General features: G+C 35.9%; 2 protein-coding genes and 1 long non-coding RNA gene across 4 annotated transcripts; 1 reads left to right on the top strand and 2 right to left on the bottom strand.

The window, feature by feature from the left end:
* Positions 1–6,762: 6,762 nt before the first annotated feature.
* On the bottom strand, positions 6,763–14,266 carry sri (sorcin). The gene is made up of 8 exons (XM_051132260.1): positions 14,108–14,266; positions 12,042–12,110; positions 11,568–11,637; positions 11,395–11,438; positions 11,074–11,221; positions 9,152–9,265; positions 8,368–8,426; positions 6,763–7,427 (listed from the first exon to the last, which is right to left on the bottom strand). The coding sequence occupies exons 1-8, from the start codon at positions 14,144–14,146 to the stop codon at positions 7,401–7,403; spliced, it is 570 nt and encodes a 189-aa protein (XP_050988217.1). The 5' UTR covers positions 14,147–14,266; the 3' UTR covers positions 6,763–7,400.
* A 1,063-nt stretch (positions 14,267–15,329) lies between these two features.
* On the top strand, positions 15,330–24,487 carry nt5c3a (5'-nucleotidase, cytosolic IIIA). Of its 2 annotated transcripts, none has more exons than XM_051132375.1 (9): positions 15,330–15,528; positions 21,016–21,114; positions 21,372–21,441; positions 22,609–22,655; positions 22,754–22,839; positions 22,914–23,003; positions 23,189–23,351; positions 23,465–23,665; positions 23,747–24,487. In XM_051132375.1, exons 1-9 carry the CDS (start codon positions 15,391–15,393, stop codon positions 23,846–23,848), a joined length of 996 nt encoding a protein of 331 aa, XP_050988332.1. In that variant the 5' UTR covers positions 15,330–15,390; the 3' UTR covers positions 23,849–24,487. The 2 variants fall into 2 exon arrangements, with proteins under 2 accessions (XP_050988332.1, XP_050988333.1); XM_051132376.1 differs by lacking the exon at positions 15,330–15,528 and adding an exon at positions 20,007–20,065.
* LOC127179100 (uncharacterized) lies at positions 18,722–20,992 on the bottom strand. The gene is made up of 2 exons (XR_007829473.1): positions 20,788–20,992; positions 18,722–20,525 (listed from the first exon to the last, which is right to left on the bottom strand). It is a non-coding gene; the product is annotated as an uncharacterized LOC127179100 (long non-coding RNA).
* Positions 24,488–26,227: the final 1,740 nt, after the last annotated feature.

Raw genomic sequence — 26,227 nt, 5'->3', positions numbered from 1 at the left:
ATGCACCGGTGAAACTTTAGTGACACTTTTCTAGCTTTGTGTTTGGACTATGCAAATAAATTCCACAGGAGGAAAGAAGGGTGGACCACCACGTGTCCCCCCACTCTGATGGAACCAGCCAATCACAGCATGGAAATGGAGAAGCGCCAAATTGCAATCTCCTCCTCATCGGAAAGGGATAAAGGTACCCTTCCAAAAGACACTCCTTTGTTCTGAGTCTCAGTCTGTCAATGAAAGAGACTGCAACAGAGCAAGAAAGTTCTGAGTCTGCCATCCGTTAAGGAAAGAGACTGCAACAGGACAACCAACATTCTGAGTCTGCTACCTGTGAAGGAAAAGACACCAACAGAACAAACCCCGGTTATGAGTCTCGGTTCTGTAAGGGATGAGACAGAAACAGATCACCTTCGTTCTGAGTCTGCCGCCCGTCAGGGTGAGACAATAGCAGAAACACCTCCGTTCTGAGTCTCCGGCCTGCAAAGGTGAGACAATAACAGATACCAAGTCCAAGTCCCCAGCTTTTGAGGCAGCAATAGATACGACCACGTTCTGAGCCTCTAGCCTGAGAGGAAAGAGATAATCTACGTTCAGAGTCTTCGTCCAGTGAGACAACAACTGATGCAGCATCCTGAGTCTCCATCCTAGAGAGACAAAGCGGATTGACCAAGTTCTGAGTCTCCAGCCCAGAGAGGCAGAAGACACACAGACCTTTGCAACAAGGTTAAGCTCCGGCGAACAAACCTTCACTTCAGGTACTTTTGCTTGCGTGTTCCAAGCTAAGGACCTTCAGCGCCTACTCCAGGGCCACATCTGCGTGTTCCAGATCTTAGGACCCTTGGTGCTCCAGGAGATCAGCATCCTACAGCTCTTCATCTTCAAGGCTGTTGAAACGGATTCCTGCTCCTTTCCCCACTGTACTGCCACCAGCGCAACCAGTGGAAGAAGTCGCCGCCACCGGACTGCTCACTCAACCACAGCAAACGTAAATATCACTTCCAAACCTCTTCCAGAGACCTTGGCATTGTTGTATATTATCAGTAATTTACAGTATACAGTATATTTACATTGGATATTATATAGCTGATTGCAGTTGATAACAAATCTTACACATATTTGTTTGATGCATAGTAAGGTTCTTCACCTTATTTGTTTCAGAGTAGCAACAGTTTATCTGTCCAGATAACGTAGCTCTGACATAGCAACACCCAACATAATCACTTGCTTTTTATGCATCTTTTGCACTTTATTCCTTCTTCATTCATGGTATTCATTTAGTAGTTGTTGATTACTCTTGTATATCTTGTTAATAAAATTTTATTACAACTTGTGTCTTCCTTGTGTTGATAATACAGAAGGGGTTCTACAAGTTAAAGATCCCACCAATCTTTCTTATGTGATGTACTCATAACCACACATTAAGTGACGCGATCCAAGAATCATAACATCAGCTGTGACATGAGTACCCATCACTACCCTATTTCTCCCCCTAGGTTGGCGAAAGTTAAATTCACTACCTTAATTGGTGTCCCTAGGTTGGCGAAAGCGAAATTTATTACACAGTGCTCCCCTCACTCTAGAGCAGGGGTGGCGAATGTCGGTCCTGGAGAGCCGCAACCCTGCATAATTTTGCTTCAACCCTAATCAAACGCACCTGAACAAGCTAATCAAGGTCCGAAGGGTACTAGAAAGCAACAGGCAGGAACTCTGCAGGGCTGCGGCTCACCAGGACTGGAGTTCACCACCCCTGCTCTAGAGGGTCACCTAAGAGCATGCCGCTGCCGACTGAGCATTTGAATTCCCCTCTCATCCCTGAGGGTTGAGTCCATTGGCCTCTGGAGCTCTGTGAGACAGCCATACCAGGTAGTTTGGCCACCTTCTGCCTCCCTGTTGGGCTGCTCTTTTGGTTGCCCAGTTTATGATTGATTTTATGATTGTGAGTGCCCACACTAAGCATCCTGCACACATTTCTAAAATCCTTAATGGTAAGGGTTACGTGCCGCCAGCCTCGTTCCCTTTCTCTGAGTTGGCTTCACCTTGGGCCCCACTATACTTATCCTTGTGATACATTTTCTATGATTGATCTTAGCAGTGCTCCCCGTGTTCTGGAGGGTCACCTATGAGCACCTATGAGCCGTTCCCAGCTGAGCATCTGAATTTCCCTCCTCATCCTGAGAGTTGAGTTCCTCACTCCCCAGGGCTCCATGAGACAGTGATACCAGGTTGTTAGCCCCTGTGTTTGCTTCTTTGATAGGCTGCTCTTGTGGTTGAGCTTGTAGTGCTCCCCTTGCTCTAGAGCAGTGGTCTCAAACTCAATTCCTGGAGGGCCACAGCTCTGCACAGTTTAGCTCCAGCCAGCTCCAACCTACACCTGCTTAATAGTTTCTAGTGATCCTGAAGACCTTGATTAGTTGGATCAGGTGTGTTTGATTAGGGTTGGAGCAAAACTGTGCAGAGCTGTGGCCCTCCAGGAATTGAGTTTGAGACCAGTGCTCTAGAGGGTCATCTATGAACAAACTGCTCCCAAGTTGAGTGTCTGTGTTCCCCTCTCATTGAGGGTTGGGTGCTCCGCTCCCTCAAGTAATTTTTGAGCATAATGCTCCAGAGCTCCTGTCATGGTAAGCAGGTGTGCTGGTGGACCAGCATAAAGTATGTTTTGCATAAGGTATGTTTTGCAATAATCCATGCTGGTTTATGCTGGATTTTTCAGCAGGGATCTTTCCTAAGCGGGGTGTTTGCTACCAAACTCCAGTATCTGTTGTGACAGTTCCTTTGAGCAAGCTTGTGGTAGAACTGGTGATAGCCCCCTGAGTGACAGGCCAGGGTCTAGTCATGTCGCATTGGCCATACCCCTTTAAAAAAATCTCTTTGTTTCCAGCCAATCTTACTGTCGTGTTAAGATGTATACTTCAGCCACCGGTCATAGCGACCTCTAGAGCAGCGGTTCCCAACCACGTTCCTGTAGGCCCCCCAACACTGCATGTTTTCCATGTCTCCTTAATCAAACACACCTGCTCATTAGTAGAGACTCCAAGACCTGAAATGGGTGTGTCAGACAAAGGAGAGATGCAAAATGTGCAGTGTTGGGGGGCCTCCAGGGAACGACTGCTCTAGAAGATGCAGGGTCTCTTTCCCTTCACAGGGAACCATGGTTACATATGTAACCTGAGACATTTTCCTTGGCTCTCTGTCTACCATTTGCATTATACTTTTGTTCAATCTGGGGTCGACTTTCCTCTTGTGGGAAAGGACATCTGGGGAGATTATTTGCAACTATAGTCTCAGGAACATCAAACTGCTTGGAGATATTCTTATAGCCTTTACCTTTCAACATGCTTATCTATGATTTTCTTTCTGATGTCACAGACAACTCGCTCGCTTTCTCTGGTCCATGTTCAGTGTGGCACAAACAATTAAACCAAACAATAGTAATGAATGAAAACAGCTAAGTGGACTTCTCCAAAATCTAAGAGTCGATTAAGCAATTATAGGTTGGTAAGCATACATAGGTACCCTGCTCTGTAAATTAAGGCACACAAAGCCTGGTTACTGACAAATCTGCTTTTTTCTGTAACAGCAGCATTGATCTTAAAAGCTTTCATCTGACCTTAAAATGCACTACAGAGAAGCAAAAAGCTGGGAAAGGCAGCAAAATCATTGATGTTCATAAATCCATGATAAGATAATTTGTCTACAAATACAGAAAATTCTGGACTGTTGCTACTCTGCCAACACAGTAAAAAATTATTTTTCTTAGTTTTACATGAAGATTATTGTGGTGTGTATTTACTAGACATTATTGTGTATTTATTGATTATTGGATACTATTTCAGTCGTTCTACATAAAGAGATGGAAAGAACCTCCTGATAACAGCAAAACACTACAACTACAAGTTTTTGTACATGTGCTTACTGTCAGAAAGTCACTTAACAGGAATGGGGTGCATGAAAGGAAACCACTGATGTGGTTTTATTGAGATGTGTTTTGTGTGCCTGCAACCACCTAGGTTCTCAAAAACCTCTCTAGGAAAATGTTGTGTGGGCATTTAAGTCCACAAAACGTCAAACTTTTTAGTGAGAATTGGCCACTGCACATAAACACCTAAACCGCTTCCCATCTGTGAAGCATGGTGAAAGCATCATAGATTTATGCTGCTTTGATGCCACAGGGTCTGGACACTTCCTTCATTGCAATCATTTAACAACAAAAGATTCAAAACTGCATTAATTTTACAAGGGAATGTTTCAAGCTTTAAAGATGTTGGATGATAAAACACTAAAATATCTCAATTAGAACTTGCATATTAGAGGCTTGTATTTGAATAACTAAATTTGAAAACCATAAATTAAGCTTAACATCTGGATAACAACTGTTTTAAATTGTTTTTTTTTTTTTGTTGTTGTTGTTTTTTTTACTTATTTGCAATCACACCTTCATCTGCAAACGAAGTGATTATAAACATTTCTCAGTAATGAGTGCTATTTTTTTTTATTTCACACTGTGTACACTATCAGTGCCTAAAAGTGTGTACAAAAGCAGTGGCTAAAAGGTCAATCATTTTTCCACTGCATATACTGACCACATCCTTTCCTTGAAATGTTGCATCCCTCAAAGTCACAGTACAAAGCACACCATCTCAGTACAATCAATTGATTTTGAAACATGCATGAATATGCACAGTTGCTTTGCATTTTGGAACTGAGACTAACTGCTGTGTCAAACTGTTTGTTGGTGTTAGATCATGCCTCCACAACAGAAATTTCAGATCCATCCCCGGGCGCCAGATCCTGTCAGAAAATATTAGTTTTTTTTATCTGGTAACAGAATAACTAGTCTGAAAAGTATAGTCCCCTGGTTTCACAGACAAGGTTAAAGTCTAGTCACAGACTAAAATGTAAGTCTGAGCTGTTTTATCTGAAAGAAGCTTGCACTGATTGATCTTTAAATATGTCAGTGCCCTTGTTTTGTCTCAAGATGCACACCAGTAATGTTTTTCTAAGGCATGTTTATAAAAAATATTTTAATTTCCTAATTGAACTATGGCCTCCTGGTTTAGTCTAAGCCCTGTCTGTGAAACCAGCCCTATATCTGTTAAAGGTTTAGTTCACCCAAAAATGAAAATTCTGTCATTAATTAATCACCCTCCTGCTGTCTCAAAACCGTAAAACCTTTGTTCATCTTCAGAACGCAAATTAAGACATTTTTCACAAAATTTGAGAGTTTTCTGACCCTGCACAGACAACAATGCAACTGACATGTTCAAAGCCGAGAAAGGTAAGGACATTGTTAAAATAGTCCATCGAACATCAGTAGTTCAAACCCTAATTTTATGAAGCTAAGAAAATAAAAAGTATACTTTTTGTGCGCAAAGAAAACAAAAATGATTTTGAAGTTCATGCAGACTTAGATAAGACAAGCATATAAAAAGTATATGAATTGTTCATTTGTTTTAAAAAAACAACCAATCAACCAATCATTTTGCTAGATAAGACCCTTCTTCCTTGGCTGGGATCGTTTAGAGACATTTGAAGGTTCAAACTTTGGGGCACCATTGAAGTCCACTATATGGAATATTCCTGAAATGTTTTCTTCAGGAAAGATAATTTCTAATCGACTGAAAAAAGAAAGGCATCTTGGATGACAAGGAGCCTTAGCTAAGACGATGAAAGTGCTATAGTTTAAAAACTTAGAATTATCTGGGGACCTCGTGTGATTTAGAAATTACCCCCCAACACCGAAAGATGGATGAAAAGGTGCACAGGAAACAAAAACTTTGAAAAAAGAAATGATATACAACACCGCCAAATGCTGCCTAAATCACAGAGATGCAGATTCACATGGGACTAATTTTATCACAGGACCTCTGTGTTTGGCAAAATATGGTAGGTCATTTGCGCTGGAATTTTTACCGATTTCCACGGGATTAAGATCACAGAAAACCTCCGCAATTACTACAAATGACTGGTTGCATTGCTGTCTATGCAGGGTCAGAAAGCTATCGGAAAATATCTTAATTTGTGTTCTGAAGATGAAAAACGGGTTTGAAACAACATGAGGGTGAGAAATTAATGACAGAATTTTCATTTGTGGGAAAACTAACCCTTTAACAAGAAGTCTTTCCTGGTACCCAAAACTGAAGAGTCTTCTATCAGCCAAGAAGCTGAATGACTAAAGCCAGAGAAGTGTGAATGACAAAAAAGGTTCAATGTTCAATGTTCTGACGTCATCTGACCAGCAAAAATCCAACAAGTGTTATTATACTAAACAACTACACAACAATATTCCATGACGTTAAAACCTAAATAGGAGACATTCTCTTATTTCACACTCATGAAGATAAATAGCCCTTAAAACCACACAGAAAAATAACATAAAAAACGTATATAATATAAATGACTAATCAATGAATCAATGACATTAGTATATAAATGGCTACAATGATTATTATAAATGATTAATGGAATAATAAAAACGATTAAATGATAAATGATTACCAATGAATGAATGAATGAATGAATGAATGACTGGATGAACATAAAAGAAAAAAGTAAAACAAATGTATGGTTGCTCTCTTGAAGCAAAACACAGGTTGCTACAAAGAACCTTTCAGTGGAGAAGACTATGTGAACAATTCTGTAAAAGTGCATTCAGTACGTTTACATAATCAACTGTAATACACAGGAAAAATCTAAAAAAAAAAACCTCACACATTCATATCTTCACCAGTCAAGAGTAAAGAACTTGTTACACAAGATGCTGAAAAATAAGTATTCTGTCGTTATTTATTAAGTCAAACAGGGAATGTCTTAAATGTTATGTTATTTAAAAATTAAGTCAATGTAAATAAAAATATGCTCATATAGATCTTACGAACATGTCAAACAGCCAAACAGAGTCAAAAAGTAGAGCAGACACACGTGTCATTAATTCTTTGGTGATACATAGTATAACATTTTACTTCCAGTTAACAGGACACATGGATCTGAAGTTTAGCCCTCCTCACATTGATATAGTATTCATTACTGACCGTGCAAATTTAAAACAAATACATTAGGGGTATACAAATGCGCTGACAAGATGCCAGAGTTGGGATGCTGATTTTGATGGTATACTGTAATGTGTCTCTAATCTGCTAAATGCAACTCTAAGGCATTAGGATATTATAAACATTAATATCATGAATTTCTGTATAGCTGCTTTGATACAATGACTTGATATATAGAGGATATATGTTGATTTTGAGTGGTTAGTCTGTAAATGTCATTGGTGTCGATAATGGTGCATAATGCCAACAACATTGTTTTATATTGTATAAGTACTACAATCTATCCAAAGTATGACATGAAAGCACATGTAAGTAAATCATTTAAAATTGCAAGTTACATGAACCCAGAGGCTTCTCTCAGATGCTCATGGTGCATTGGATGAACTGTGAAAAGAGACACACACAAAAAAAATTAAAATAATCTATACCAGTAAGACCTTTAAATGCAATCATTTTAAACATCTACTTATTTAAGGACCACCTAAACGATTCACTGGAGCTGGGTGAGTGTAGGTGCATGAATTGAAATACAACACTATAATTTTGTAATTCACACATTAGAGGCTTGCATTATAACTGCATTTGAAAACCATACATCACCTTGATATCTGGATGAACAGTATATGTTTTAAATGATTCCTCACATATTTACCTTACCTATTTGATCTTCAATTTGACCTTTGACAAATTGCAAAAAAAAATAATTTTTTTTTTGTATTGGTTCTGTATGTTGCTCAATAATGAGGGCACTTTTTTTTTGTTTCACACTGTGTGGTATCTGTGGATTATGGTCTATGTTCATTTTTCCACAGCAAACACCTGACCACATTCTTTTTTCACAAAATGCTTTGTCCCTCAAACCCCACCAGCAAACCTACAATCCACTTTCCATACCTGATTTTGCACATCAGCTGCTTTTAAAACATGCATGAATTTTTTGGTTTAGTGGCATGTTTGGAGACCACAAAAACAATTAAGTGGAGCTGCTGAGTAATGTATAAATTTGAGTCTTGCAATGTTTTATTCCTACCAACAGCATATTATTAGTTTGCAACTTTATCATGATTATAATATCACATCAAAATTCTTTTTCTGTGCTCTTTAATCCAGAGAGTCACGACTGCAATTGAGGTTCACTAGCAGCCTTTGTCCAATGATTCTTATTATTTAAAAATAATTATTTTGTCTTTTGTTTTATTTAAACCATCACATTTTGATTTATAGATCACATTGTATTGAAATTATTTTGAAAAAATACTTTCTCTTTCTTTAAGTAACAGTTTTTCTTCAGTATATTTTGTTCTGTAATTTTCTAAGTACTTACATCATCATACTGAAATGTCGCCATTCCCTGTTGTGCCTGGTCCCTCCTTCTGAACAAATCTGATCATGAGACAGTTTTACAGCAAAAAAAAAACATTAATATGTTTCAATTAATTAGTTTAGTCAATTTAATTTAATTAATCATTCACTTAATTTTATATAATGCTGGTGAAAGTTCTAATATTCATTAGGGTAATCTGGAACACCTTAACTGAAAATTGAGTCTGCGGGTTGTTTTTCATGTCCATGGATTGAAGCGACCCCAATAATGTAACACTTATGGAATACTAATTTAACCAGGGGAAACCCCACTAAAAAAATGTGTATTTTACCCCCCCAGAATGTGATTTTTAGTTTTGTGTAGTAATTGGGCAGGTTTCGTTGTGAAAACCTGGTAACCCTAATTTAAAATCATATGCATTGACGGCCCTGAAAAATTTTAATATATATATATCTTTCTTGACCATTCAGAAGTGTTGTAGGTTGGAAGTGTGGAGATGACAGTAAATTAAGTGTGTAAAATAAATACATAAAAATTTGTCCCAGGTTACCCTAAAGCCTGTTGCACATACTCTGAGTATATGTTCATGATCAAATTTGTAGCAGTTCTCAATTACCAGAAAAAAAAAATCCATTCTTTTAGAAAATAATCATAGTAGTAACCTTGTTCATGTTCTGTTCACACAGTATGTGGAACAGGCATAATTCAACCTAATTTTCATTAAATGGAAAACTCTATTTACAATAAAAAAAAAAAAAAATCATTAGGATCTTTTCATACTTACCAGTCAAGCTCCTCAGTTTGACACTGCAAGCGACATAATCATCAAATGAGATCTTCCCATTAGAGCTGTAACGCTTAATTATGCAGTTCATGGCCTGAGGACTGAGCCTGTACCCTGCAAACATGACACACCATGATCTTAAAAAACACAATACAGTTGATTTACATTCCATGAAAAGCCTCTTGCCACTAAATAGGCAGATGAAATCAAATTGCATCCATACGTTTTTTTTTTTTTAACCTGTTTTGCATTCTCATCAGGAAGCACAAATAAAAAGCCCATTCTGTCTTTTCATTCATTTATCCAAAGCACTGCTAAAGGAAGATGCTGGATCTAGCAGTCATATAAAAATTGGGCTGATGTAATCAGACATCATATCCTTATTACTCCAAACTAAAGTCTTTACTAAAAAACAGATACAACAGATTTTCTACATGATCATTCAGAACAGAATAAGCACTGGAGGAGGAGCATTTCATTTAGGGCTGGGCAATGTGGGCAAAAAAACATATAATCACAATAATTTTTTTCATATCAGTCGATATCAATAATTATCACGATAAATGTCAGATCTTTATTTTATTGAAGTTTAAAGTCAAATTTTTGCTCCAAAGTAAAAGCTGTAGAAACTAGACCATTCATTTTCCTTAACAAAATAAGAATAAATAAATATCTAAATAGAAAAAAAAAATTCTGCATGTTCTAATAAGTTATATTGTTTTAAATCAAGAAACAGGTTTGGGTTGTCTGATAAAAATAATAATAATAATAATAATAATAATAATAATAATAATCAGTAACACAATAACTACATGGTATAGGTAGCCTATTTGTATGAAAAACGGTAGTCTAAAAACATTCAGTATAAATGCACACATGCTATAGCTTAATCACAAATACATACATACTATAATTATATACCATTACTCCTGTAATAAAATTCACTGTGGATATCCCACATTGCTGCCACAATACCATGGTGCAGTGACTGTTACTACAGTAAATCCATGGTAAATGTCTCGTTGCACACAGCTTTAAACTAGTTTGAATCACAGTCATTTGTGTTCATCGCTGAATTCAAGTGTTTCACACTGGATCTCACAGCGCTGTTTAGTGCTTGCGTGATGGAGTAAATTCATCCTCTCTAGTGAGCTCGTGCAGTGTGGCAGTTTGAACTTTGGTAAATGAGTTGCGCTGTTTTGTTCCACTTTTGGCACATATAAATTATATTGAACAATTATCGAACTCTTCATATCGTTTTATCGAGGAAAATTATATTGCGATAATTATCGTTTTCGAATTATTGCCCAGCCCTAGTTTCATTCCTCAGGAAGTCTTGACTGCATTGTCACAGCTTTTTAGTAGCTCTCTGTTAAGCTCAAAGAATATGGACTGAAGTCAAGATGAACTGTGGAATATTTTAAATATTAGTATATTAGTAACACTTTAGTGACCAAGTCTCACTATTTTCTAGTTGCTTATTAGCATGCATATTACTAGTATATTGGCTGTTTTTTAGTACTTATATGGCACATATTAATGCCTTATTATTTTATTAATTTTATTAATTTTTTTACGTTTATTAATTTTAGTTAATGTTCATTTCAGCATTTACTAATGCATTATTAAAATCAATGTACAATTAGTTAATGCATTGTAAACTAACATGAACAAACAATGAACTACTGTATTTTTATTTACTAACTTTAACAAAGATTATTAAATAGTGTAATAAATATATGAACTAACATGAATGAACAAAGAACAATACATTAACTAATATTAACAAATAACAAATTGTAAAGTGTTACCGTTTATTACTGCAAAAGTCTTAGTTAATAGTTGAGTTAATAGAGAATTGGTCCTCAAACTAACCACTCATAATGACAGACACTGAACAGATACTGATTCTTAAGTTTTACCCATAGACGAAACAGCCTGGCCCATTTCCTGTGGGTCGACTGTGCCACTCATGTCCTTGTCAATGCTCATGAAGTGCTGCTTCCAGCCATTGAGCACCGCCCACAGCTCCTTAAACTCATTAAATCCCATTGAGCAAGACATGTCTCTCTGATGAACAGCTAAGTTATGGAAAAAAAAAAAAGTTCAAGAAATGGCCACAATTTATTTAGAACTAGGGATGGCATAGTAGTAAGATTTAATACATTTCATTTTGAAAACTGTAATACATCTGAAAAGATTCATTATGTCTGAAAGGTCTTCAGTGTGAGTGAGAAGGATACATCAAGCATGCTGATCATCAGTCTACATGTCTCAATGTTGAAAGCTGCAAGATAAAGAATGATTGTTACAAATCTGCAAAGTTTTAAATCTCCAAATACTTTCAGTTTACAATTATGGGGAAATTCTCTACATTCTGCATCTCTATTAAATTAAGATAATATAACATTCTTACGTCGGTAGCCACCAGAGAAGTTGGCCTGAGTCAAACAAGTTTGAAGTTCTTCTGCAGATATCTGGCCATCCTAAAGAAAAAAAATATATATACCTGTATTTATAACATCAGCAACTGTAGAATATTCATATTAGAGAAAAATGCATTCATGCTTGTTCAGCAGAATGAAACAAGTAGCACATAAAGAATTTAAACTTCTTATGAGAAAGACTGATTTGTATAGACCAGGGGTGGCGAACGTCGGTCCTGGAGAGCTGCAGCCCTGCATAGTTTTGCTTCAACCCTAATCAAACACATCTAAACAAGCTAATCAAGGTCTGAAGGGTTACTAGAAAGCTACAGGCAGGTGAGTTTTAATTAGGGTTGGAGCTGAACTCTGCAGGGCTGCGGCTCTCCAAGACTGGAGTTCGCCACCCCTGGTATAGACTGATCTATGCAATCTCAGCAAAATTGTATGCAATAACTTTTACTTACTTGACCAGCAACTGCAGTAAAGTATCCATACAGAGGGTCCTGCTGCTGTCCAGGGAATCCACCTGGATACTACAGAAGAAGGGGGAGGATGATTTTAGTGCTGTTATAAATGGTGATAAGACACTTTTTATGATTCATCAATATATGTGTAACTTCCCCCCAGTTTTTTTTTTTTTTTTTTTTTTTTTTTTTTGCAATGCATAAGTTTAATTTGTATACCTACTAAATGCTACACTGTACCGTGTTTTACTCCTTTTTATTTATTTATTTTTTTTAAATCAGCTTACGGTAGGGTGCTTTGTGTTACATTTTATTCATGTTTATTGCATTGGTGTATGGCATTTTTTTTGACCCTATGCACTGTGTATAGGCTACTATTTGAGAATCAGCTGTCTTATAGACAGACCACTTATGATGAAACTTCATCATGTGGTTGTCTGTTTTATCACCTGTATTATCAGTATATTTTGAGGTAAAAAGCGGATTTTAATAGCTTAAGTAAACTGGTAGGTTTACATTATATCACTTCATAAACTATATGGTTTTAAGGTGTAAACTACACAGGCACCAACATGTCATCCTATACTACCTGAACCACTCTTCACTGTCACCACATTTTTACAGTGAATTTCTAGCAATTGCAGCTGCTGTTTTTTAAACCATAAATTTAACAGGATTTTTACAGTGTAGCATTTAAATAACCCTGAACATGGCTAAACTCAATGAACTTAAAGTATGGGGGGAAAAAACTATGGAAGCCAATGGCTACAAGTAACTGTTTTGTTACTAACATTCTTAAAAATATCTTCTTTTGTGTTCAAAAGAAGGAAAACCCTCAAGGTTTGGAACATCTTCAGTATGAATAAATAATGAGAGAATTTTCATTTTTTGGGTGAACGATCCCTTTAAGACTGAAAACAAGCTTTAAATTTACATCATGCAAATAATATTGTAAAGTGCACAGCACAGTACACATATTCCAGATTGAGTATACATGTTTACATAACTTTTGTCTATATGTCTACACAAAGTATTAATTAAAAAATAAAAACATAAATATACTTTTCTTCCACAGTGTACTTCTTCATAATTTATAAAGTAAAACTGTACAGAAAAGTGGACTGTGCAAACAGGAAGTGTGGCAAAAGTTGCTGAAGTGGTTGCAAATCTTCGAAGATTGAAGCAATCATTAAATATCACTAATCTGTTCTTAAGCAGGATACTCAACTTCATGCCCTTATAATTTAACAATTCAACTTAACTAAGGAACTACAATTATGTGAGCATAACAAAACCGAATAGGAGGAACTGATATACAAAATCGAACTGCGTAAACTCAAGTGACATTATTCAGTGAACATTTGCTACTTTGTGCTTTCCTGATGACCTAGCCAGTTTTCCACCAACCAATTATTACTAATTAGTCCTTTAGCTGGCACTTTTATTATGAAGTTAAGTATTTGTAGGAAGGTCCAACCATGACATACTATAGTGGTTTACAATCCTGGGGACACAGCACTGCACATTTTGTATGTCTTTCTTATTTAACGCAATAAATGCAGATCACAAGCTCTATTAAGAGAAAACTCCAGGAACTGGACAGAGTGTATCAGATAAGAGAAACATATAAAATGCACAATGCTGTGAGTCAGGACTAGGATAGAAACCACTGACCTACAGTCGTCTCTCACTCATCTAACACACCCAGTTCTGGTCAAGGGTCACTGTACTAATCTGCTGATTAAAATCAGGTGTGTTTAGTCAGTAAACCAGAGGTAGGCATACCAGCAACAATTAATTTCCATATCTAGTTTCCCAATGCTTCAGGACCGCTTGAAACGTCACAGGACATAGTAACACTTTCATTTTACAGCGCCCACTGTAAAATAAAGATTTTAGCCATTGCCAAATACAATTCACCCTGAAAACATAAGTTTCTGGTCACACTATAATGGTTAGATGAAGCAGAAGATTGTTTGGCATCAGGCTTTACTAAACGTTCTGTATAAAATGTTCCTCTACAACGTATGAATTAATATAATAAACAAAACAATGATAAATCCTACCCCGCCCGGAGCCGGTGCACCGTAACCCTGGAAATTCATTGTTAGCAGAGCAGTTTCTTGCCAAAACCGGACGAGAGAGATTGCCCAAAACCGGACAAGTTGATGCTTAAATGTGTGGATTTTATTCTCCTCCCTCTTCCGTGATGGGAGTGTCTTAAGCAAACAAACGAATGTTTTTTCCTACGACCGTAAGATGATCCACTCCCCTGGTTTGCACTATGAACTAAATAATAAAAGCCATTCTTTTGTATTTACTCACTTGTGAAAGGGACTTTAAAGCATGGAAGCGAATTAAACTATTGTGTTTGGAAAATGACTGACATTTCGGAGAATGTTGCGACACCTGTCGTCAATTGAGTGTAATCGTACGCATGCAAAGAATATTTGCCATATTTGAAATAAATCTCAGTAGTACTGTAATAAAAAATCTGTAATACTTTAGATGCCTATATTATCTTTATTAAATAGGTTGTGCTATCTGTGTAATTGAGGCTGGTGAATTAAGTTTATGAGTTTTCCAAAATTAAAATTAGTAACATTTTAGAATAGGGAACACTATTCACTATTAACTAGTTGCTTATTAGTATGCAGATTACTAGCATATTGGCTGATTATCAGTATATATTAAGCACATATCACATATTATTCTGCATGACCATATTCTAGATCTCTTAAGTCAATCCAATACCTAAACTTGTCTTACTGCATTTTTTTTTTTTTTTTTTTTTTTTTTTTTTGATAACATTTTACATTACTATTAATCCAGGAAACAGTGTTGTCCTGTAGAGAGCACATTCAGGGCTTTTCAGAGATGCCAAATGTTTGGAGGTTTAACTATGACCACACCCTGGTCATAGGAGGTCCCAGGAGGATATATGTCCCAGAATTAGGAGGCTAAAATAAAGTTATTTTTTATTTAATCATGTTATATTGAATATCAATTTGGTATGCCAGGTACCAATATTTCTACAGAAATATGCATGCCATGCAGTAAAAGATTACTATCGTGCAGACAAAACAGAAAAAAGAAAAGGGCGCCCCCTGGAGGCAACGGCGTCCAGTCGCGCGCATTGCATTATGGTAGACTGCTAGTCTTCTCTGGTTGCATACTTCACATTTTGGAGAACGCTAGTGTGTCATCCGGGTATTATATCCATGCAGACAGCTGTAATACTACATAGTGCAGAAACAGATAGGGTGTAGGGTGATTGTGTATCGTTTCGACACACCCTGTAAACGTAGTGTAAGCGCGACAAGGGTTGTTTTTTAACCGGAGAGCGGACATGGATAGAAACGCTGTGGTTAAAGTCGGCGCGATGGCGAGCGCAACTATGTGTGCGTTATTCGGTGGAGTTGTGGTCGCTCAGTACATTTTCACCAAAAAACAGAGAGCAGGAAAGAAAACCAAGATAATCGAAATGGTGAGCGCACATATTTTTAAATTTCTGGAATGGCTTTCGCACCCCGTTTACCCCGCGCATAAAATTAGAACGTTCCCGAGGCTGTCAAGCTCCAAAAGTTGACAGCTGTCTTCTTTAAATATAACGGATGCTCGCGATTAATGCTGCTGAGCAGTCCAGTGTACTGAGCCTTGGGCCCCGGCGCCCGCCACTATCGTCACGTCACTGTCAACGTATATGGGATGTAGAGGTCATTCAGCACGCTTGATCTGTTTGTGTTAAGAATAAATACAATATCATGTTCATGTATTGTATAGTGTGTCACTTTCAATTAAACATCCCACGTGTTCTTCGCATTAATGAAGACAGTTTTTATTACTTGTTTATTGTTTTAGTGACATTATATAGCAATAAAATCATTACAGGTTCACTTACTAGGGTAACCATACAGTAGTTACTTATGTAAATTATTTGTAATTGTATTGATAGTATTTTACTGGAATGGAACTGGTTGCCATGGTAACTTGGTAAAAACTCCTATCAGAGTGCAACAGTGCCCACCCAGAGATATTGCTTTCCTAAAGCCATAGACCAAATCAACCAGTCCATCTATGAGGTAAATTACAACATTACAAACTTTGATTTCAAGCAAAAAAAAATTATTAAAGACGGGACTGTGTATGTCTTTAATGAGGGGATGCCATGAAGCATTGCGAAGGACATAATTAAAATAAAAATGATGAATAAATATAAGTTTGTTGTTTTAAAGATGTTGATTGTTTATATAAAGAGAATTATTTTATGTTTTTGGCAAAATATGCATATAGACCATTTCGCCAGATGTAAACAACACTGGTCCAGAAGTGCTTCCTGTTTTTCATTTATTTTTTTTATTTCACATATACACATACATCTTAAAGGTGCTAATGTAACATTTTCATCCAGTCAAATGTTATGTTGGTTGTATTTTTTTGTGATGTTTGTGTAAAGTAAAAAAAGAAACAGGAAGTGTATCGGGACCAGTATGTTTACATCTAGCAAAATGGTCTCTATATACACAAACATTTAATTAGTTTGAGAGCGTAGGGAGGAGCTTTTGATATGCTTTGTTTTGGTTTTTGTATTGGAGATTTTTCTGCAGAATATGGTTTAAAAGATTGAAATAATAGTTTAAATAATTCAGGCTGATGGATTTATCAAAAACATACACCATTAACAACCTTGTAGCTCACAGTAGGCCTGTCTTTGATGGTTTATAAATTATTGTTCAAAATTAGTACCTTTATGGAGAAAATGTATGGGATCATCACTCTCCGAACTCAGTGTTGCACTATAGAATGTTGCAGGGATGATAATATTTGTGTAAGTCACCATTACCCTGGTTTCCTTAAGAAAAAGCCAGTAGGATTTTTCTGTTGGCTTTGGGGTTATTGCAGAAAATAAGCTCTGTAGTCCCATTTAGCCACAGTGTTTCACTGCCTTTTACAAAACACGTAAATGCTTAAAAAATTACAAGTGGGTTGTTATTTCAGGTGTATTTAATGTTGTTTAAAAAAATAATAAAAAAGTAGAAAAAAAAAAAAAAAAAAAAACACACACACACAGACCATATTTCTGGCATTTAACTAAATCCTATTGACTTTGGGACAGTGGAACTGGAATTTCAAAAATGCTAATTCGTATCTGGCTTTTGAGACTACTTCCTGCTGCACTCTATGGACAGTGCTGTGACCATAGATATCTATATGGAGATACCTCATTCAACCAATCCATGAAGGTCAACACGTCTATGGTCAAAAATTCAAACACTTAACAGATCAATGATTTTCATTGTTGTTTTCATGGAACAACATAGTGCAGCCTAAGCTTGTAAATGGTACACTTCTCTGATGACCAATGATATTTATGAGTTTTAACTAATATTACTATTAATCCTATTTTGATTTTTGCAGAATTATCTGCTAAACTTAATTTTGTGAAATTCAGTTGCCAAAGACTTGCAGTTTTATACTTGTGAATAGTGCACAGTCAATTTGCTCTCAAGCGTTCATGAACCACTCAAATATGGCACATGATTATCATATAGCATCACATTGCAACAGACGCTATCTACATCTATGGCTGTGACAGCATTACATTTTTTTTAAGAACAGACACACTTTAGTTATAGTGTATAGGTGATTTTCCAACTTTTGTGAGGTAAACAAAAACTTCTTATTTAGGGTCAACAATACATACAGTTGAGATCAAACGTTTTCATACAGAATCTGCAAAATGTTAATTATTTTACCAAAATAAGAGTGATCATACAATATGCATGTTATTTTTTATTTAGTACTCACCTAAATAAGATATTTCACATAAAAGACGTTTACATATAGAGAAAATAATAGTTGAATTTATAAAAATGACCCTGTTTGAAAGTTTGCATACGCTTGATTCTTAATACTGTGTTGTTACCTGAATGATTCACAGCTATGTTTTTTTGTTTAGTGATAGTTGTTCATGAGTCCCTTGTTTGTCCTGAACATTTAAACTGCCTGCTGTTCTTCAGGTCCCATAAATTCTTTAGTTTTTCAGCGTTTTTGTGTATTTGAACCCTTTCCAACAATGACTGTATGATTTTGAGATCCGTCTTTTCACACTGAGGACAACTGAGGGACACATATGCAACTATTACAGACGGTTCAAACACTCACTGAATTTGTGGGACCTGTTTAACTGTTCAGGACAAACAAGGAACTCATGTGCAACTATCATAAAAAAAACAAAACAAAAAAAACAGGTAATTTTTATAAATTTAGCTATTATTTTCTCTTGTGGACTATATTTAAATTACTTTTATGTGAAATATCTTATTCAGGTCAATACTCAATAAAAAATAACATGCATTTTGTGTGATCCTTCTTATTTTAGTAAAATAATTGACATTTTGCAGATTCTGCAAGGTTTATGTAAACTGTTGACCTGAACTGTATCTCTTAAATATGATTTACTAAGCAGCTCTGCAAAAAATAATGACCATGGGCTACAGTACAGTACTTAATTTCTGAATTCCTAACTCCTAAATTCCTAATTCCTAAAAAATTTTTTTAAAAATAAACAAAAATGAATATTTTTAGTAAAACCTGAGAGATTTCTGTTCCTCCGTTCTATGTCCATTCTACCGAAACATGCTTCAAAATGTTCAAAAAGACACTGTAAACATAATCCATAAGAAATTAGCTGTTTTAATTTAAGAGACAGATCTCTTCATATACAGATAATTCACATTTAAACACTGATTCACACATACATAAAGATCGTGAATTATGGTAAACAGAAACTTAAACATGCTGCTGAGCAGTGTAATGATATACATGTATCTTGTGTTAACGGTATATTGTTAGAGATTGTTTTATCATTTATTTTGCGGTATGTAAGCACATAGCACAGTACTACTTAAAATTATTGACACACAAGTGTTATAAAGAAACATCCGTGAGTGGGAATAATAAAGAGGACGTGTTTGATGTTAAATAGAGTTAAGCTGTGAAATAGAACTCAATGCCGTACTTGCGCTGATTGACACACAGCCGAAGTGCTCGCATAGAAAGCCGCCTCTCTCAGCAAGTGATTGATAAGTTGCACCTTATCAAGTTGTCAAATACACCCAGAGTTACATCATAACACCCAGCGTGTGGAGTATTCATACAGTCGATTATGTCATTAACATAAACAGCTGGGTGAAAACTGGATGTTTCAGTATATTAGATCATTTTGCTGGGTCTTAAAGCCTAATAAGCATGTTGCTTGACACATTGTGTTTTAATTGCTTTTGGGGCCTTAATGTTTAATTGTGTTTAATTTTTTACCTTTTAAGGGTGGGGACAGAATTAGCATTTGCGTACAATGAAACAATCAGTGTGTGATGATTAAAGACATACCTCATGACTGGAATGTGTTGTGTCAGAAAGAAGTAACAGCATGACTCTTAAACCCTAAGACTGTGGCTATTACATTGAGAGGTGGAACAGATTTAGGGCTCTCAAATACACAAAGCATAAGGAATCCAGTTGTGCAATCAGTTGCACTCTGAAGATTTAGATTAAGGTTCTTCTTATAATTTCTATTTCTGACATTGTGAAATATCTCAGTGCAGAGTATAGCTGTCAAACCCTGACCTTATTGAACCACACAATCCACACATACCACACACTCAAGGAGACACAAGGAGATAACCTTAGTCTTTTGGTCAGCATAATTTACTCTGTGGATATACACAGTATACTGTTTGACTTGCAACTTGCGTTGCGTTTAATGTTGAGTGTTAAAAACACTCCAAACTGCACCTGTGCTTCATCTCTGTCATTACCACATTTTTGGATTGTGTTTGTTTGTTTGTTGTGTGTGTGTCTGCTGAAAATGGGTGTTTGTGTCATGTGATTCCCTGCAGGGGTTTAGATTATAGGGTGTTATCAGTTTTTAGGCAACGCCCCCTGTGTGCCGGGGCTATAAAAGCGTGTGTCAGACAAGAAACATTTTCTTCTGTTTGACACAACGCCTGGAAGAGGAAAAGGTATGCTTACATGCTATTTATACGCAAAGAGATATTATTGGACTTAGCAATATTTGTTTACTTGTGTCATGCAGTAAAGGTTTATGAGGTCAGCATTATATGATGAAAGTCTGTCTTGACTATAACTATTTATTTGATGTGTTGATGTTTTTGCATGCCTGTCATTTGAATTAGCTGCAAAATTGGCATGTTTTTCTCAAAAATACCTCATGCAGTGGTCATTGTGGTTGACTATAAATGTGTGTTGTACTTCTTGAATGGGTTGTTTATAAGTTCTCTGGGAGAATTAAAATTTGTTTCAAAAACTCTACAGTCATTCTCTTATGCAGCCTTGTAAATATGAGGGTCTGGTTACCATTTGGAAGGCATGAGATGGGGGTTGGGGTAGATCACAAGTGCATCCAGTGTATTCGGGATATGTTGTCCACTGTATTTTTGGAACAGAGATGAGGGACTCAACCTTCACAGTGACAAATGACATGTCAACAGTGTCAGATTTTTAGTTTGCCAGTGTTTAGTAGTACAACCTTATGTTTAAACTGTTTATAAGTATACAGAAATGCATCTTTAACATGTATATATTTATACTGCAGCTAAAGCATGAACATATTAATTATGATACAAAAAAGCATTTTCGAAATACTAGAATGCATTACAGTACATTAAATAATTTAGATTTTAATTATTAAAACTCAAAGATAAAACTTGTTTTAAAATTGTACCTGTGATACACCACAGTCATTCTCTTCTGCTTTAGTTGATTTCTTCTTTAAGACTCAAGCTACTATTTTTCTCTTCTTTACTGGTGACAGGGTTCTGCGTCTGCCTTCTTCTGGCTCCTCCTTTCTGCAGTGACATCACCACAGCATTAAGGAGAGGGGAGGGACTAATTAAACATGCCACCGAACTGTTTAATCTCATTGGTTCTTTCCGTGTTTGTGTTTCTGCAGATGCCGGAATTTGAGAAGAGCACAGTGCACATCAGAGACCCTGAGAGGGTGGAGCAGATTATCTGCAGTCTCATTAAAGGTGGAGCATCAAAACTGCAGGTACAAACACTGTCACCACACCTCCCCATGCTTCATTAAACCATTTGCCTATCATCACAACTACTGTCACATTACTAGTGTTATGCATTAAATGCAAACACATCTGTACTGTCAACAAAATCACTAGTAGTGTTTAATGAAGCAAGCATCACTGTTGCTTGATAATGCTGATTCAATCAAATTAAATCAGTCTGTGACTAGATCTAATGACCCATGGTGTCCACATTGGCTCTGCTGACTCTCCTTCTGTTCTTCAGATCATCACAGATTTTGATATGACGTTAAGCAAATTTGCTGTCAACGGAAAACGTTGCCCAACATGTCATAGTGAGTAAAAACAGAGCTCTTTTGTCATCTTTTCATTTTGCAACAAAGGGCACAACATTTACAACATTATATTATATTTTTATAAAGTCAAATTGTAGATTTTTTTTTTTTATTCAAATATATACACTACCAGCCAAAAGGTTTTGGACAGTAAGAATTTTTAATGTTTTTTTTTTTTTTTTTTTTTTTTTTATGTTAATGTTTTTTAATGTTTCTTCTGCTTACCAAGCCTGCATTTATTTGATCCACAATACAGCAAAAGCAGTAATATTGTAAAATATTTTTACCATTTAAAATAACTGCTTGAATATATTTTAAAATGTAATTTATTCCTGTGATCAAAGCTAACTTTTCAGCATCATTACTCCAGTCGTGTCACATGATCCTTTAGAAATCATTCTAATATGCTCATTTGCTATTAAAGAAACATTTTTTATTATTATCATTATTTAAAACATTTGAATACAGTTCTTTCAGGATTCTTTGATGAATAGAAAGATCCAAAGATCAGCAATTATCTGAAATAAATTATTTTTTGTTATATTACACACTACCATTCAAAAGCTTGTGAAAGACGTTATAGAAATTAATACTTTTATTTAGCAAGGATGCTTTAAATGAAAAGTGATGATAAAGACATTTATAATTACAAAAGATTTCTATTTCAGATAAATGCTCTTCCTTTCCACTTTCTGTTTATCAAAGGAAACCTGAAAAAATTCTCAACATAATAATTTTTTTTTTTTTTTTTTTTTGATCAGCAAATCAGAATATTAGAATGATTTCTGAAGGATCATGTGACACTGAAGACTGGAGTAATAATGATGCTATAAATGCAGCTTTGAAATCACAGGAATAACATTTTAATATATATTCAAATAGAAAACAGTTGTTTTAAATAGTACAAATATTTCAAAATTGTACTGTTTTTGCTGTACTTTGGATTAAATAAATGCAGGCTTGGTGAACAGAAGAGACTTTTTAAAAAATATAAAAAATCTTTTGACTGGTAGTGTATGTCACCATTTTTCTTGATAAAATAGGGTATTTTATTTTAAAATGTTAATTTATGGATGTTAAATTTAACAATAATACATTTTGATTCATATCAATTAATTGATAGATTTTTAAAAATCATATTAACATATGTACATTTTGCTTTGACAGATATCATTGATAACTGCAAGCTGGTGACAGAAGAATGTAGAAAGAAGGTATGTGATTTTCTTTTTTTCAATAAAACATAAGCGTTTAAAAGTTCATATAAAGTTGTATGAAACAGATTTACATGCTAAAAATGTTATTTTTCCAGCTGCTTCAACTAAAGGAGACGTATTATCCAATAGAGATAGATCCTCATCTGACCATGGAGGAGAAATATCCATTTATGGTGGAGTGGTGAGTGATCACACATGCGAATAAACACATGAAATGATATTTCAAAACGCTTTATCAAGGTCTTTTTTCTACAGGTATTTTAAGTCTCACACGTTATTGGTAGAGCAGAGATTGCAGAAGGACAAATTTCCAGAGGTCGTGAGGGAGTCAGATGTCTCTCTGAGGTACAAACATTTCCATTCACATCAAAAGGTTTTCTCAGCCTTTCACTCTGAATATCAAATAAACGTACACTGGAATTGCAGCAGCTGTGGTATCATTTTGCAAAACACTACACCAAAAGCACAATTTATGTCTCAAAGATGTTGCCAGATCTGATCTTTATCATGTGTTTGGTCGCATGTGACAGGGAAGGGTATGAGCAATTCTTTGATCGGCTGCACCAGCACAACGTTCCCGTGTTCATTTTTTCTGCGGGTCTGGGAGATGTGCTGGAGGAAATTATCAGACAAGCTGGCGTCTACCACACCAACGTCAAAGTTGTGTCCAACTTCATGGACTTTGATGATAATGTGAGCCTCAAACCCTTTATAAAAATCATCGGTTTATGTTACTCTCAAACACTACTTTAATTGGACTCAGTGATGATCATCTGGTGATTACGATCTTCTGTGTTGTCCTGCAGGGAGTTCTGAAAGGCTTTAAAGGAGAGCTGATCCATGTTTACAACAAGCATGACGGTGCCCTGAGGAATACCGAGTATTTCAAACAACTGAAGGACAATGGAAACATTATTCTGCTAGGAGACTCTCTCGGTGATCTCACAATGGCAGATGGTGTGCCCAGCGTGGAGAACATCCTCAAGATTGGCTTTCTTAATGATAAGGTACTGATTTCTTTTCTTATTGCTGAAAACAGAACCGTTGTTTAGTTGATTTCACTGATAAGGTGTTGTTGTATTTCACAGGTAGAGGAACGGTTAGAAAAGTACATGGACTCTTACGATATAGTTCTGGTGAGGGATGAAACACTTGAAGTGCCTAATTCCATACTACAGAAGATCTTATAATAGACACCACAGAGCGACCGGCCCACAGCACAGCCTGCCAGGAAAAGACTCAAATTCTAGGATATTCAGAGTCACCTGGATGATTCCAGCACTGAGGCCAGCCTTCATCTGTCGACATGCCTCACATTCTCACAAGCCATACATACTTCACCCTTTGACCTTTTTAAAGTTGTGTCCTCTCATAATAATGAACTGTTTTAATAAACACATACAGTACATCTGGAATCTCAGTGTATACGAATATCAGAATAAGAATGCATCATTTGCATACTGGTAAAATTATTGTTTGTAGTATTTTTGATATGGAAATATGTGTATTCAGTGTTTGCAATAACAGTTGGGACTGTGAACAGTATGAAGCCCAACTGAAATGTCACATTCATCATCATTCTTAAAATGATGTGCACTTTCAAAGTCTGAAGAGCTGTTAAAGTTCTCATGGAACGTTGTGTTTCATATGAGTATGATGGCTGCATGCACAGTTCAGAATTAAAGCAATACTGTAAATTGCTCCAAAAGCCATGATGTTTAATGTGTTGTGTGCTTTGTCCCGTGAGAAAGTTTTAGCATAAATGATCAAACTTTTGGTGTTAAAATTTGCACAACCTCCTGATCACCTGTGAGGTAGGCAATAAAGTTTTTTTTTTTTTTGTTCTCTGGATTGTTTGATGAAATTAAGTGTGAATGAATGAGAAAGATTTATACAAAGTTGGCAATAACTTCCTGTGACTATTTTACTTTTCTAACAGAAAAACTTTGGCAGGAAGGCTGAACACAGAGTTTGTGTTTTCAAGTTTTAAAAAGCAATATGTTCCCTGACAATGCTAGTGAGGTTAGGTTTAGTGCCTCCAAATGATTTAACCATAACCTGTGTTGGGGAAAGTAGCTTAAAAGTAATACATATATTGTGTTACTCTATAAAAAAGTAACTAATTGCATTACTTAGTAACTTTTTATGCTAAGTAATGCTTTATGTTACTTTTTGTCAGCTGGGCTAGACTTGCTTATTTGTTTTTGATAACAAAAAACCCCAGAGTTATCTTTTTGGCAACTGTAAAGGCCCTTTCGAACCAAAAATGAAATTAATAAGCCTCAGTCAGAAGGAATCGTCTCTGCCTCTGCACTTCAGTATCAATCTTTATCAACACAGTGACAGGAGAGGGGTTTGTGAATGAATGAGAAAACAAAGTAACCCCAATATTTTCTTGTAAATTTAAAAGTAATACATTACTAGTTATTTAGGAAAACTAATCTGATTACGTAACTCATGTTACTTGTAATGCATTACCACCAACACTGACCATAACCCTAACATATTGGGCCATAATAAAAAAAAAAAAAAACACAGTCATAAGGGTCAATAATTTGAAATTGATTTATACATCTGAAAGCTGAATAAATAGCTTTCTATTAATGTATGGTTTGTTAGGATATGATATTATTTGGCTGTGATGTAACTATTTGCAAATCTGGAATCTGAGAGTGCAAAAAAATCAAAATATTGAGAAAATTGCCTCTAAAATTGTGCAAATGAAGTTCTTTGCAATGCCTATTATTAATCCCAAAATGTATTTCTGGCTATTCTTACCCATGCTACTTATGACTGGTTTTGTGATCCAGAGTCACATTTGTTCACAGATGGGTGTTATTTTATGTGTTATGACTTACTGAATTGATTTGTCCCAAAAAAAAAAAAAAAAAAAAGCAAGTCTTATTATGCTTTAGTGTTTTCCGCTTAAATTCCATTTAAAGTACATCTATTTTTCCTTCATTGTGTGAAATGCTGAACATGAGATTTTATCTTCAAGGGCCTTTTTTTCTTTTCTGCAGTGCTAGTTGTGACCTGCCTTTGAACAACAGACCACCAAATAAGTAAGATGACATGCAATTACCAACACTATCTGCAGGTTTTGACAATTATCCAATAAGCTAACAGGTATGGACAATGAAACAATTTATTGTTATTTAGACGTTTTTACTTGCCTTCCTTTATCCACCAGCCATAAGTGAAAGAGATTTAAGACTTACTTTTTACATTCTCAGTTCATTTTTACACATGACAGTTTGAAAAATTAATGCTCTCAGAAGTCTCAGGAGGAAACAAACAATCATTTAGAGCATGCTAAGGGTACATCTTCCATAAATCATCCTGCATAAATAATGCAGATGGTGAATTTGTCAGTGACATTCAAGGTCATCCCTTCCATCGCGCTGTATATCTGGTTTTGTACTTTAGTCTGCACTGTTTTGTGCTTTTTTGCACACTGGAGGTCACGCTTAAATCCCTTAGAAATGGCAGATACATTTATGCCTGCTCTTTCAAATGCTTCTAATCCATCTTGCTGCACTACCACAGAGAGTTCCGCAAAAATGAAATGA

Source organism: Labeo rohita, chromosome 16, assembly GCF_022985175.1.
Source record: "Labeo rohita strain BAU-BD-2019 chromosome 16, IGBB_LRoh.1.0, whole genome shotgun sequence".
NCBI lineage: Eukaryota > Metazoa > Chordata > Actinopteri > Cypriniformes > Cyprinidae > Labeo > Labeo rohita.
The sequence above is the reverse complement of the archived record's forward strand: the minus strand, read 5'-3'. Positions and strand labels throughout refer to the sequence as shown.